This window comes from Sus scrofa, chromosome 15 (genome assembly GCF_054392235.1).
Source record: "Sus scrofa isolate SSC_HxYL_T2T_F1_AM1 chromosome 15, Sscrofa_HxYL_maternal_Yorkshire_Landrace_v2.0, whole genome shotgun sequence".
Classification (NCBI taxonomy): domain Eukaryota; kingdom Metazoa; phylum Chordata; class Mammalia; order Artiodactyla; family Suidae; genus Sus; species Sus scrofa.
This window is the reverse complement of record NC_139397.1, coordinates 96,283,734-96,298,639: the sequence shown is the minus strand read 5'-3', so window position 1 is coordinate 96,298,639 and position 14,906 is coordinate 96,283,734. Positions and strand designations below refer to the sequence as shown.

Below are 14,906 nucleotides of genomic sequence, written 5' to 3'. Positions count from 1 at the left end.
AATCTGGCTGGCTTGAATCAAATTAGGCAATGAGTAACCACCAAGCTCTCTGCAAATACCCAGGCAGGGGTGTTTCTAGCCAAACCTGGGCCTTGCTGCTATGGCAAGGGCCCTGGTGATGCTCCAGCTAGGGCAACTGAAGGGTGGGCCAGGAAGAAGGTGAGGGCACCCCATCTCACCCAAATGGACCCTAAGCTCCTTCTTCCCAGCTCACCTTCTACCCACACGGCAGGAACAGCCCATGAGTCCCTTCACTGGGTACCCTCCAACTTTATGCCCCTGGAGGGCAGAGCTGGGGCTGGGGTACCTGGACTCCTACCTCGCTCCCCAGTCCCCCTAAACCTAACCTTTTGGCCTTGCATTCCTGCAACCAATTAGGAGTTTACACAGGGGCCTCTCTTTAAAGGTGAGGAGCTCCTCCAGGAAAAGGCTGCTCTAGAGTCACTGGACTCAGATGATCCTCCTAGGGTCCAAGGTAATAAAACAGAAAGAGGCGACTGCCCCGCCGGCTGCCTCTGGCCTCCACTTCCGATTCTGGCTGTTTCGGAGAAATGTGAAGTTTTTGCATCGACCATATATTCCCCTAGAATCGAATCTGTGACTATGTGGATACCACACAAATTCGGTTCTACAGGGTATATATAGACAACGTTACTACCTCCGGGTTCCACCCAGAGTGAGTACCCAGACCGTTGCCAGCCCCAGCCTTTTCCTCAGAGCCGCCACCAGCCGATGCAGCCACCCTCACTTTTCAGAGCTGGTTCAGGTAGCCTGAAGCACTTGATGGCAATTTGCAGCAAGGAGTTCCCCATCCTTGTACCAGGGCCGGGGTTACCAAGCAGCCAAGGAGTCAGGACAGTCTTCTTCGTAAGAAAGAAAGAAAAAGAACAGAAGAAAAATAATCCATCCCAGAAATGGCGGCTTTATCCCCCCCCTCTGGATCTACATACGCCCCCCCCTCCCTTATCAGCTGGTATTTTCCAGAAAGGAGCAAATGCCCTTAGTGGCAGAAGAAAAAGAGGCAAGAGGGAATATCCTCTGCCCATTCTTTTGCCCACTGCCAGGGCAAGCCAGGTTGGCTGACAAAGCTAGTTCTCCAAGAAGTCCCGCATTTACCTTACTGGTCCCTGAGCCCGGCTGGCCTCTCCGTTCGGCTGCTGCTGCAGACCCCGAGGCAGGCGCTGCTTGCAGGCACAGAGCCGCCCTGGGCTGGGGCCGGAGCACTAATGGTGAAGGGCAGGGCGAGGGGTCATTCGAAATCATTTACAAACATATCACAAAGTTTCATTATTTTTGTTTGCCGACAGCAGCACACAAGAGTACAAAAGTTCACGAATCGCGCGCCCGCCCCAGCGCCTCAGCGCAGGCTGGGGCTCGCCCCTCCATTCAGGGCATCAAGAACACTCAGGGCTGGGATGGATTTCAGGGGCAAAGGGATGCTCAGGCTCGAGTGGGATTTTTGGGTCCCTGACTATAAGCTAGAGGCGTTAAAATTTTTTTGATTGTTTTGAACCCTGATGATTCGAAAATTAGTTTCAAGCCTCAACCTGGGCCTGGTGGGGTGTAGAAGGGAAAATTCCCTCCACCTCAGTAGCCTGGCAAAACAGGCTGGTTTCTTCTACTCTGCCCTTTGCACACTCTCCAAGAACTGTCCCCCCCCCCCAACCCCATCCTCTGGTTCGAGTGCTTTGGCTATTTTGTAGGGATTTCCTGGGTGCCAATTCTAACAAGAGCTCTGAGGCTGCCCCACACCCAACTTCCTTGTCCCAGAAGGGGTTCCCCCAACTTCCTTTAATTCCAAACGCTCCCCCACACACACACCTTCCTGGGGACCATGGGCCTAGGCTTTATCCAGACAAATTGGGGGAGCCTGCTGGGCCGGGTGGGGACCCGGGTGAGGGTACACATTTTCATATTTGTTAGACGCTGTGACCTGCATTTCACCTTATTGCTCGACTTGTTCAGACAGGTCAAAGCCAACGAGTTATTGATGAACAAAAGCGTTAAATATTCACCTCCCGCTCAACTGCCCATACAAATGCTTTTGATGTCTCCAGCTTTTTGTGCTGTGTTCAGCTACAGGGTGCTGAACATGGGTTTGTAAGCAAGGAGCATCCACAGAGATATGCACCCAGAACCAGGGCAGTGGCAGGAAGGGACAAGACCAGGGGGTCCTGGGGACACTAGATTTTCTAACCTGGAGCCCAGAGCCCCTTTCAGTTCAGCCAGCCTGATTTGTAGAGGTGAACTAAGTTCTGAGAGGGCTCTCCACTTGGGGGGGGGGGCAGCTTCCAGAGAGTGGATTAGGCTGCCCAGCCTGGAGGGCAGAAAACTGGCCCAGAGCCAAGCCCCATCTTCCTCAAGCCTAAGAAAGGACATCTCACCAGAGAGAGAGGGTGCCTGGTTCCCAACATCTTCGCACATTCCATCCCCCATTAAAATAGTCATCTCTGTTTTACAGCGAGGGAGGGGGCCGCTGGTTTTTTCCACCATTCTCTCCCCACTACCATCATCTTAAATAAGATAGCCTAGCTGGAGATTTCACAGGTCTCCTCAGAAATGTACCTGTCTTCTGAGACATAATGCAACTCAGAAAGATCCAAACTTCCGACCCCAAGAATCTCTGTCCCCACCGGACCTCCCCCACTTGAACCCCATGTTTGCCTGCAACTGCCAGCGGCTCTGACGCAGTAATTCTCAAATTGCAGTTACAGAGGAGCAGAGGTGAAGAAGGGCCGTACCCTCCCTCCTCGCTCAGCCCTCGTCCCCAACCCAAAGCCCGAACTGCTGGGGGAGGGGCCAGGAGGGTCTTCCACGCAGCCCTTCCCAGAAGCGGGCCAACTCAACACACCCGCAGCCGTAGAGGCTTAAGTTTTTTTCTTCCTTCTTTTTATAAAAAGCAAGAGAAGGTTGGGCCAGGCTGGACCGGGTTGAGCTGGGCTGGGCGTCGGAGGGGCACCGCGTTGCCTTGGTGTTCCGCCCGTTGGCTGGAGCAGAAGGCGATGCTCGCCGCAACTTGTTAATAGGGCGGGCTGCTAATTAGCTGCAAGCTCTTCACAGTCGCGTGCACTGCGGCGGAGCTGCACCTGTGCGAGTTGGAGAGGCCTGGGAAGGTCCAGGGAGGCCCAAGGAGACCAGGACGAGAGCCCGCGACACGTTCTCTTAGGTGGCTGTAAACTAGGCCCCAGAAAATCTTTGCAGCAGTCTAACTCAGAGCCTCCACCTTTAAATCGAACTCCCCTCGCAGAGCCAGGCCTAGGGAGGCAGGGCCGCTCTTCCACCCGCCCACTCCCCTGGCGCGGCCCTTCGCCCGCCCCACCTCCCCAGTTATCAATACCAACCCTCTGCGATTCGGAAGAAACGGGAAGGTACTTACAGCGGCGCTGTCTCACGGTCCCAAACCTGTTGCAATGAAAACGGGGTCACTTAAATTCCACAGGATAATAAAGCAGAGATAGATGATACACAGAAAAATGACAAGGCCCAGACACCCCACCAATACCCAGACCTCCCTGCTTCGGGTGCCCGCCCTCAGGAACTGCGCCAAGTTCTCCGCGGAGCGGGAGACTGCAGTGCTCAAGGGCAGACTCACGGGCGGGGCGGGGGGGGGAATATAGTATGGCCCCCATTACCTCCCACACTCCATGGACCCCTTGGGCAAAACCTTACTGGTTGCGTGGCCCGACTCAGGCTGTAACAGGGTTTCCCCAGTGGGAAAACGGGAAGCGAGGAGAAAACGGGCCTTTGTGTGTTTCCTTCCGCACAATCGGCGGGGTGGGCGCAGGTCCACTGGGGAGGGGGCAGCCGCCGCATCTGTCCCTTGCCCCAGTTCCCCGTCTGTCTCGCGCTCAGAGCAATTCAGCCCCCTTTCCAGTTTCAGATTGGCTTCAAATACCCCAGCCCCAACTAGCTCCCCCCACCCCCAAATGTCTTCTCCTTCCCAAAGAAGCACCAGGCATGGCTGGGACTTGCCTTCCCACTTCTGATCTAATTCAAAACAAAGAGCAATTTCCAAGGGAAACGAGGACCCAAGTGATAACCAAGGAAGAGGAAAATCGATGAGTTTAAAGGTAAATGGCAATGCTTTAGATTGTTATCCAGCTCTATGGATATGACATCATTTCATCAGCATTTTTTTCTGGAGAACCCCCAAAGCAATCTTACAGAGCAGTAGTCCTCACAGGGACTGGCGCCCAGCTTTCAGTTTTCAGACTCCTCTAGTTTTCTTCTGGGACAGCAGTCTTCCCTGAGAAATCTCAGAGGCAGAGGCATCTCCATCCTTATCCTTTCTCTCTGTCCACCAAGACTATCGGTTTTATTCTACTTCTGAAGCAGATGCTCCATTATGCGGAGGAGAGGGACAGAAAATCCCTCTTGTGAGGTGGGAGCCCTCAATTCTTAACTTCCTATGTTCAGAAGGGAGAGGAGAAAATCAGGATTCCCATTCTATTTGTTGATTTAGGTGTAAGTTAAAATTAAAATTCACTTCCATGGGATTTCTCCCCACCAGGCAGAAAAAATGGGGCAGAGAAATTCCCCACCCCTGGAGTTGTCCTGGAAAAAGTAATAAGTGACTTACTGGTTTTCTCTCCTAGTGGGCAGGGGAGATGGGAGCAGAACTGTCTCCTTCTGAGCCCGGCGGTAGCTGGAGCCTCTCACTTCCCTATTGCTGCTCCAGGAACCAAGCATCTGCACTTGTATGCTCTTAACCTAATTTATGGTGGGAATTATATTTTGGCTTGTCAACTCTCAAGCCATAAAACAAAGTTTATTGGAATCACGTGCTCGTAAATAGCCACTCAGGTCCCATCTCTGCAGAACCATAAATAACCTTCGCCTTTAAACTTTTATTCACTAAATAAAGGTTCACTGCAACTGTTCCCTCACATTTAAATAGTTCCAAATATCTGGGATGCAAGGGGGGTCATATTCATATCAATACCCTGAGCTTTTCAAATAGCATCTTTTCAGGGATGTCTGTTTAGATTGGGAGATAGTGCTATTTGGAAAAGGCTGATTGGTGGGCATGCCTTATGATTCTTGGGCTACATTCGCTGTGAGTACCATCAACTCCTTTATTTCGATCATTTTCTAGCTCTAAATGTGGTAAATAAAGAGGAACGGAATGCCACTTCTTACTTGCTTACACCAGAAGTTATTGGAGATTTTGTTTTAGATTCAATAAGAAAAGAGTAGTTAGGGAGAGGCGGGGTGGGCTTGGGGGTGGGGGTGGCAGTTGAGTTAACACTCAGCTCTGTATTGTTGTGAATGGGCTCAGCGAAAGTTGAAGGTAGCCACATGCCTAGAAGTTTCTATAATTTGCTTAGATCTGGAAGGGAAGCCTTTGCAAGTGACCAAACTGCTTAAAACAGCAAGATTTGGGGTTTGGTGAAGTGAGAAAGTGGAGAATAGCCCCATCTGAATCTTTGGCAACTGAAGCGCTAAAGAAGGTTATAAAACAATAAAACAGCCCTGGTGTGAAGGAGACAGGGTGTGAGCAAGCAAATGAGGCTCTCAAGAAACCCAAGCCCAGGAAGTCAGATGTCCCCAGTCCCACGGTGCCCCCACACAGAGCTTGGGGCTCCAAATCTGGCTGGGGTCCTATCCCTCTCCCCCTCTTCTGCCTCCACTCCCACACTGCCACTCCCACCAGAGGGAGAGCCTAAGAGAGGAGGGGGCCCGCCGTGCTCTCCCGCTGAGAAAGCAAGAAAAGGAACTTGGGCCTGAGTGCTGCTCTATCCTGCGGCGAATGTGACACTCTTTGCTTGGGGTAGGTGGGGGTGGGAAAGATGCTCCCAGCTCCCCCCAAGGGGAGTAAATAAAAGCTAACTGACCCCCAGCATTCTTCCCTAGCCTGTCAGAGTTGCTATCAAACAGTATGAAAATGTGTGATTTTGACTATTCTGATGCAAAGAATGGATGTTCTGCGTAGATTTGTAGAGCACATCCACATACATGATTTCTAAATCAAATTCAGTTGCAGAAGTTCTTAGCAAGTCCTATCAAATCCACGAAACTCCTCTCTACAAAAAACCTCTTCAAACCCTACTTCCCACCCTTTCTCTGTGCATTTATAAACCCATGTCCTGATTTCACTTTCCTTGGACAGAAAGTAGAGGGCTATTGGCTGGACTATATATGGCATCTATTTCTCCCCTGCCTCTCCCCACCTCCTCCACCCCCATTAGACACTCAGCAGTATCTTTTCCTTTTACAGTTGGTGGCATCTGTTTTTAAAACTTGAACATAAAGATCAATCCTTAAAAAAATGATTTTTGAGTCTATTAGCACTAGATGAACAGCTTCAAAATAAGCCCCTCTTAATCCACTCAAAAAAATAAATAAATGTTTGAGGTACTGGGAAAAGCTTTCTTTATTTTTCCTTACGTGAATAAAACAGAATTAGTCAAAGAATGCTGATATTCTAGGCAATTGTGATGAGCTTTTTATGGGGGGGGAGGTGTAAGGAGAAGACCAAGCTGAGGAGATAGTGTTTGAAACAATGTCTGGGACCTAATCAGGGCTCAATAGATATTTTCTGAATGAAAGGTGATGAAGGATGGTGATTTGGACTTGTTTGCAGTCCTCACTGTGGCTTACCTAAGAAGAATACAATTATACAGCCTCCTCTCTATATTTAGACAATAACAGGAAAGGAACTAGCTATGCTTAGGGGAAAGGAGGAAAGAAAGGCAGTCAACTTCCATTACCTCCTAATCTTAGGATGGCCAGGAAGCATGATTAAGAAGAAAGTGCCCACCTTCCCCTAATCTTGCCTTGCCCCCATCGCCCAGGGTGGGGCTTCTGGAGATGAATGAGAGAGAGGAGAAGGGGAAGAACAGATTCTGCCTAGTAAGAAGACGGGAGCACCAGAGGGAGCGGCAGACTAGCTTGGGCCAATTTGTTGGGATTTTCCCAAGGACTTTTGATGGCAGTCCTGGTAGACAGAAAGAAGAGGTAAGGGAGAAGAGGTGGAAAGCCTTCTTAAAAACCTGTCAGGAATTGGTTTCTGGGTAAAATGAGGCTCTGGGCACTGTCCTTCCCCATGTGGCTGGAAAGAGCCAATCCTGGGAATTCCTGCCTGGAGTGCTCCCATGAGGTAGGGTCCCCTGCAGGACTCCTCCAACCCAGATGCCACCAAGTAGCTCCCAGGAAGAAGGAGAGAGTTAAGGGGTCCCAGGAGGCATCAGCTGCACTCCTGATGTAATGAGGTCCACGACCTGCCCACCCCAAGGGCCCTGCCATGTGGCCCAGGAAATCTTGACTTTTAAGAGACTTCTTGCCCAGAGGTGGTATGGAACTCTCCACTTAAACTAAGTGTTTGCACACCCAGGATAGGTGGGGATGGGACTTTAGGTGAATTCTCTGGGCTCGGGGCAGATAAAGGAAGGAGACTGCCAGGTCTGGCACTTAGGGACACAGGCTGGGGGTAGAGCTTGGGGAGTCCCAAGCAGAAGAGAAATATGATTCCATAGTCCTAGCACTGTACTCTATCACTGAGAGAGGAACATTTCTGCTACACCCACCTCCACCTGCTACGATGGCGTCTGCCCACTGGAGCTCTGACTTGCTGTCCTCTGGGAAGGAAAGGTGACCCCAGAGGGAACAACCCTGATGGTCAGAGATGGGAGGTCAAAGAACAGGCTCTGCGGCAGCATCTCTGATGCTGGGGCCTGAGGTTGGAAAAGGCTCCACTATTCCCAAGAGAAGCAGAGCCTGAGGTGGTCATCTAAGTCTTTGAGAACCAAAAATAGAGGTTAGATGGCACAGGAGATGGGGTGGCTGGGCTGCTGCAGTGCTGCCTGATTACATGGGCCAAATCCTGCCTTCCATGGTTGAAAGCAGAAGAGACTAGGTGTGTTTGGACAGAAAATCTGACCCAGGTGACTCCTGGTTGAGCCAAGAGAAGCAGCTTGCCAAAGGCTGTGGGGGCCCACTCAGGAAAAATCTAGAGTCAGAAGTCATGGAAGCCAAGGCTCAGGGGTGAAACCTGGTTGCGGGGGTGGGGGTGGGGGCTGTGTGCATATGTGTGGGTTATATCCTGAAGTAGTATTTATAGAATTCTTTTTAAAAGATATAAAGAATCTCAAAAATTGGAAGATGTGGCGGTGAAGGCCTCTCTAAGACACACCATGACATCACTGTGGCCCAAGTTGGGAGCTGTGGCTCAGCCATGGCCCCAGAGCCCAAATGTTGGAGCACAAGCAGATAAAAGAGTGGGGCACTCCTTGCCTCCTTTGCGTGGTCTTCTGGCCTTTTGCTTTTCCACCCTGAGCCAGGTTTCAAGAGATGTCCTGGGGCTGTAAAAGAGGGCACTTGGCCTAGTGCTTGTGACTGATAGGCAGTGGTGGAGAAAGTGACTCCAGGGGGTGGATGGTGGGGCCTGCTCTCTGGTAAAGCCTGTGCCTTCTGTAGGTGTCACATGAGTGTCCCCTGTAGGTGTCACATGTGTGTCCTGTGTGGGTGTGAGGCTTCCCCTACCTGATATCTGCCCACTGAGGAACCAGAGGCACTTTCCTCCAAGGCATGGCCCTGAAATCTCCCTGGAGGCAGGTGCCAGACACTGAGATCCAAGGAAGCAGAGTCTATGAGGCTCACTACAGCAACAGGAAAAGTCTCAGATCCATGTTCTCCTGGGCCTGCCACTTTCCATGTCACCAAGCCTAGGTCTGTCTGCTCTGTACTATTCAAAGATTGGGCACGGGAATCAGGTCTCTTTCAGTTCTAATAGTCTAGGCCTGATTACTGAACAGAAAAGGCATACTGATGATAAGGAACACCTACTGAATGCTTATTATTCAATACATGGTCAAAACAGGTAATGAATGTTTGGCTTGTGCCAAAAACTATTTTAAGTGCTTAATCGGTGAGTTAATGTATGTAAAGCAGTTAGAATAGTGCTGGGAATACAGAAGTGCTATGTAAGTAAAAATCCTCACAACAGCTCTTGAAGGTACTTTTATTATCTCTACTTTCCAAATGAGGAAACAAGCCCAGAGAGTTTGCCCTCCTTGCCTAAGGTCACACAGCAGGTAAAGATTTGAACAAAGGCAGACTGTACCAAGAACCTACTCATCTCTTTGAAAAAAAAATCTCCAAGTTAGCAAAGGACCAATGTCCCCTTCCCTATATGGAAGCAATTACTCACCCCATGGGGTCATGACATTAGAAAACCTAATTGAAGAGGGAGCCCCCAGAACTATGGGAGGGGGGTGCTGAGTGGTAGAGAGAACTTGGCGCCGGAGACCAAGGAACCATAGAAGAAGCAGGAGACACCCTTGACTTGTAATTCTCAAACATAAGTATACATCCTAATTGCTATGGTAGAGAATGTTTACAAACTGCATTCTGATTCTGTAAGTCTAGTGTGAGGCCCAGGAACCTGGATTATAAACAAGAGACTTGAATGCAGGCCTTCATTAAGAATCACTGGCCTAAGGTAAAGAAGGAGGCATAAGACTGTGTTGCCAGGAGGCAATGAGGAACAGTGGAGTTGGATCAGAGCCAGTCGTTGAAACTGGGTATCACTACTGATGCAGGAAATGCCCCCGTGGAACCCACGAAAGGCCTGAAATGGGCCCAACGGTGAAAGAAGAGTGTGTCGATGGTGAGGAAAGGAGGAAAGATGAGCACCTGCGGAGTTCTTTAACAGCACGAGCAACAGGATTCACCCTGGCTTGTCCTGGGTAAGCCAGGACAAGGCCCGTCTGCTTACGGGAGGACGTGCTGAATGCTCTTCAAGGGTGTCCGTTCCAGGTAGCAGGGATTGCGGGAAGGGAAAGTGGCAAGCACAGTAGCCCAACAATAGGGGACTGGTTGGGACCCCGCGGATTGTGCGCAGCTTGCCCCACCACCGGACCCTAGCTCTTTTCCTGCGCTTCGAAGCCTAGAGCGCGGAAATCGCGCCCCCTCCAGGAAGGCGGAGGAAGTGAGGTGGACCGCCACCCCGGTACCTGCCTTCAGACTCCCAGGCCTCGGGGCTCCTTCTGCTGCGCGTCTCGCGAAGCCTCTCCTGGGGGTGGGCGCAGCGTCGCCAGCGCCAACTCTCCTCAGAGGCGGAAAACACTTTGCGAGCGGAGATGGAGGGCGGGGAGAGAGAGGGGCGGGGTCACGTGTCCTTCCCTCCCCCCACCCCACCCGGTCCGCTCGCGGCCGGGGCATCTCCCTCGCCTCCGCAGCCAAGACGCTTGTCCTACAGCGCCTCCTCCTGGACAAGGCGCCAGACAGCCGAGCAGGGGGACTGTGCCAGCCCCGGAAACCCGAGGGCCGGCTTCTTCGCGCCGGCGGAGGTCTTCCCGCGCCAGAGGCTGTGAGCTGATTCTCTAGGGTCCCCTGGGGTGGCCAGAAGGAGGCGAGAGGACCCTGAGGCCGCCTCCCACCCCAGCCCCCCAGCATCGACAACGGGCTCTCTGCCCAGGAGCGTGCATCCCCCCCTCTTAATTAGGCGAGCCCAGGCGGAAAAGCCTTCCAGTTTGTCTGTTTATTTTTTTATTTGTTTGACCGCTCCGCTGAGCCGCTGGCCCCCACGGAGCCCTCAAACGTGCTGCGCTGGCGTAACAAGATCCGGGAGTGGTCTGGCTGAAGGATCGGCCTGAAGTTTGGTGGTCTGAACAGGCTCCAAGAGGAAAGGCCTTTTCCCAAAGCCTAAGCACCAGGCTGAAAAAATCTATACGCCCCCGAGGGTCACATATAAGGTCTTCTTTTAAGGTGTTAAAAATGTATGTGTGTGTTTAACACCTTGAAAGATTTGGTTTTCTTTTGGCCACTAGCTCTTATTTGCAGCCTGTTTCTAAAGTACAGATTTCAATTGGGGTGGGGTGGTGAGTCAAGACGATTGAAAATAACGTAGTCAAGGGCAAGATGTTTGGCTATATTTAGACTGAAGGTTGGAATAAAGGAAAGATGAGTAGCGAATCCAGAGGGAGGGAGGAGTGGAGAGATCAGGTTATATCTTCCTACTCCGAGTCCACTCGCCCCCTCCCCCTTCTCGTACTTTGCTGGTTGGATCTTCAGGCTGGACTATTTCATTGCACATGCGCCTGACGCCGGGCGACCGCGCGAGGCAGGCGTTTCGGGGGCCCTGAACTGTGTGGGAGGTGTGCGCAGCGCTGGGCGGTGTGCGGCATCGCGCGCTACTTTAGCAGGTACTTGCAGAGGACCTTGCATGCCCCACCTTAGAGAGGCAGGAAACATACTTTTCTTTTTCAGGAAAACCTATGTCAAAAGCCTCAAGATGCCTTCTGATTTGCAAGCGCTGTTCCTCCGAATCAACAAAATCGCCATGTTGCCAGTGAACCCTCTGAAGGTTGTCGTTTGGATCAGCAATTTCACATTTAGTACACGGCTTCTCCCAAGTCTTTCATCAAGGGGAACGGGAGGGAGGAACCACCCTACGTTCAGAGAGCTCAACTTCTCCCTCATTCTGTACAACTACGAAGTCTAAGGAACCAGTTCCTAGAAAGAGGGTATCTATTCACAGCAATTCCGGAAAAGTGACCCTAAATTGGACTTAAATCGGAATTCCGAGTTCTTGGTGTCTTCTCCCCAGCTTCCGGTGCCCCCGCGTGCCCTGCCCGGCGGCCGCACTGCGGCAAGGCCGTAAATACCTCTAACAGCTGCCTGCCAGCCCAGAGTGAAATACTGTCTTTGTTCCGATTTCTCTTGCTTCTCGAGCTCGGAAAGCAGAATTCTGGCGAAATACATTTATTTGGAGGAGCATCTAACAGGAAAATAGGTTTGGTTTTTCAGTCCTGGTGCTTGGCCATATTTATAACAAGGAGCTTCGTTCTTTTTCCTGGTCCTCGGAGACCGCAAGCCCAGCTCACTGCCTGACCTTAGATTCTAAGACCCTGACATGCCATCGGCTCCCTGATCTATAAACGGATAGAAGTTTGGCCAAGGACGCTGGGAGTTACACTCCCTGGCTTGTGGCCTCTTAGGGTCCGAGTATTTTTTTTATTTCGTTTACTTTTAAAAAGATTAGGTTAACAGGGACAGTGGGAGCATTTCTGGCAGTGGCAAAAGTGTTAACTAGTCTCCTCAGTAGTCTAAGTGGCCTGAGTTCAAATGTGATTTGCAGATTATTTACTCCCTTCGATGCAAGTGACCATTTAGTTCCAGTAAGCTCTTAACGCTACCACAGGGACTTACAAAGAGCTCCTTAGTCCTCCATATCTGCCCATGACATCATCCTCTGCAGCATAATCAGACCTGCAGCCTGCTCAGGTTCCTAGTCACTTGGGCGTGCTCAGTCACCAAATTCAGGGAAGGGCTACTGAAGCTCTGAACACAAGAGCTTGGTAATCACGGCCACAACTCATCCCCATCCCCATCGTGGTTCCAGCCAACTTAGGTGCTCCTTAGGCTCTGGAACTGCCAGGGGAGGGCCTTGGGAGCCCCCCCACCAGGGGCCTGCTTTTCAGTAGGTAATGCTCTATGCCAATATGAAAGAATGATCTCAGCAGTACCTTAGTAGAGGAATCGTTACAAAATACAGACATTCCAAATGTAAAAATCATTGTTTCTTATTTGTGGAGGATCGTAGTGATCCACGACAATTCCGCAGAAGTCAATGGGCCACAAATCTCCTAGCCCTCCATTTTGAAATGAGCATCATTCCATCATGAATTACTAAAAATGCCTTTCTATAAAGATGTCGTTTATTGTTCAGAAATCCTTTTGTGGCCAACATTGTTACACTGGAATATTGGGGAGAACATTAAATTAGAGTTTTCCGCTGGGTGCTTGAAAAATGATACTCTGCCATGTGTAGGTCAACCCCATGCGCAATGCGGCAGATTGTCCAAAGGTTTTACTCTTTCACAATGTGTCCATGAGGGAAAAGGCAATGGGATTTGAGAACTGCATCCTCAAGTGCCATTCAAAGTCCGTGGGAGAAAATTGCATTTTTCCTCCAAATAATTTTCTTTTGACTCATAGATATTTTGGTTCAGTGATTTTGAAGTAGAGTTGAAAATGTTGCCATATAATATTCGTTTCTAAGCAAAACAACAATGACCTACACCATGACAGTACATTTAGAGAGCAAAATATCTACTTTTTTCCTACTCTAGCAAATAAACACAGGCAATGTTTTAACTTAAACATGCTTTGAATTTCTGAGATGTCTATTGGTTTTTTTCCCAAGACCTGCACCAGGTGTTCTGATACTGTTACCTCCCCAAATGTATTCACCTTATGGCACAGAATACCTTATGCATTCACCTTATGGCACAGAATAATCCAAATTCATTTGATAGATTATTACATGTGTGAGGAACCTTTCTTGCGTTGTTACAAAAACTGTCTAAGGACTAGAGAAACAGTTAATACTTAAAATTCCATCTTATACACAAGGCCCAATAAACCATAAACCTTAGAAATAAGCATCACTCATCAAAGTCTAGGTTAACAAACCAAGCACATCCCGAATACACGGAATTCACCCCACCCCCCACCCCAAGCTCCCACCCTCGAAAAGCACCTGTTAGCCTCCCAGATACCTGACCACAGACAAACCGCAAAACACTGCTCTGTACTCTAAGTGCCTTTAGCAACCCCCAACAAAGCTGAGACGTCCAGGAACCATCTACACACTTTTCCCAGGGTAGAGATTGGGGGGCTTTCCATCTAGGCAGTGGGGTCCTGACTGCTGCTATCCGCCCCTCGGAATCTCGAGAGGAAACAGGGCTTCCTTTCGACTTCTGAGCTCAGCTGGACCCCACCCGGGGCCCCAGGGGACGTCCGCTCAGAGATGGAGTGATTTGGAAGCAGGGGGCGCAGACAGCCACTCCCAGGCCCCGGGGAAGTGTAGGGTGTCGGGCCGGGTTCACCGAGCGGTCCAAAGGGGTGGGAGCCTCGAGCCCCGCGGTGGCACGCCGGGGGCGCGGGGCGGGGGAGACTCTTACCCGGAGGTGCCGAACAGGAGGCGGCGGTGGGCCCTGGAGGCTACTGTAATCCACTAGGCGCTGCCGGGCTGCGCACGCTCTGGGCTTCTTCATGTTGGAGAAGGAGCCGCGTCGGAACCGCGCGGCTCGGTCACCCGGAGCAGGCCGGCTGCTCCCGGCGGGCGGTGCCGGCGCCGGCGGGGGCCTCGGTGCCCGGGGCTCCTTCCGGGCTCTCCCGCCCGCCGGGCTCCCTACCGGCTTCGGAGGCGGCAGCGGCGCTGCCGGGGCGAAGCGGCGGTGGGGCCAGGTTGAGCGCCGGGCGGGAGACGAGGCCGCCGCGGACCCCGCGATCCCGCAGCCGGCGACTGGAGCCCACCTCTGCAGAGACAAAGGTTAGAAAAAGAGGGGGTGAGGCTCTAGGAAGGCAGAATGCGGGGGGAAATTCGCCTGGGAAATCAGGAAAAAGGCCGTGAAGGCGAGCGGAGCCTGCACATGACCAGCCGCAGCCAATGACGACCGCAAATAGGTCATAAAAAGGTCTATTACCAAGTTGTAAATTTTCTTCAAACAAAAAGGAATTTACTGCAATTCCTTGCGGATTTTGCACATACAGCTCGCAAGCGCCATGTTTTTTCCTCTCTTTCTCTCTCTCTCCCTCTCCTCTTTCCTCTTCTCTCTCTCCTTCTCTTCCTCCCCCTCCTGAGTCTCCTCTTCCTTCCTCCCTCATCTGCTCTCTCTGCCTTTTTTGCCTTTAGGATTCCTTTCTCTTTCACCTTTGCTAGGAATTCTTTTCCTTTAATTTTTTTTTTTTAATTTTGGTGGGTTGGCTTGAAACCCCTGCTCATTGGGCTCTGTGTTACAGGGAGAATGAGTGCTGTGTACCGCCCCGCGCCGGCTTGAGGAGGTGATCCTGGCGGTCACCCCTCCAACTCTCCTTTCATTTGGCCTCTCCGTCCCTCTCCTCACCAAAAGGCTGTTCTGAAATAGCAGCCAAGCACTTTCTGTTTTGGCCCTTCTCAT

The 14,906-nt window shown here is 51.2% G+C and overlaps 2 protein-coding genes and 1 non-coding gene across 4 annotated transcripts in view; all 3 read right to left on the bottom strand.

Annotated features, from left to right (window-relative positions):
* The window catches only part of HOXD4 (homeobox D4), a 27,702-nt gene extending 17,633 nt beyond the window's left edge, over positions 1-10,069 (bottom strand). Inside the window, exons 1-5 of one of the 2 annotated variants that reach the window (XM_084999059.1) lie at positions 4,580-4,705; positions 4,165-4,406; positions 3,377-3,402; positions 1,117-1,223; positions 749-863 (exon numbers count right to left, since the gene is read on the bottom strand). In XM_084999059.1, coding sequence (XP_084855185.1) covers positions 749-812 — 64 coding nt within the window. In that variant the 5' untranslated portion in view covers positions 813-863; positions 1,117-1,223; positions 3,377-3,402; positions 4,165-4,406; positions 4,580-4,705. Of the gene's footprint in view, positions 1-748; positions 864-1,116; positions 1,224-3,376; positions 3,403-4,164; positions 4,407-4,579; positions 4,706-9,957 lie in introns of those variants that run through there. The other variant, XM_084999058.1, reaches the window with a different exon arrangement.
* MIR10B (microRNA mir-10b) lies at positions 568-647 on the bottom strand. The gene has a single exon (NR_035383.1). It is a non-coding gene; the product is annotated as a microRNA mir-10b (primary transcript).
* LOC146395995 (uncharacterized) lies at positions 6,210-14,906 on the bottom strand. The gene is made up of 3 exons (XM_084999105.1): positions 14,853-14,906; positions 13,908-14,264; positions 6,210-10,065 (listed from the first exon to the last, which is right to left on the bottom strand). The coding sequence occupies exons 1-3, from the start codon at positions 14,904-14,906 to the stop codon at positions 9,712-9,714; spliced, it is 765 nt and encodes a 254-aa protein (XP_084855231.1). The 3' UTR covers positions 6,210-9,711.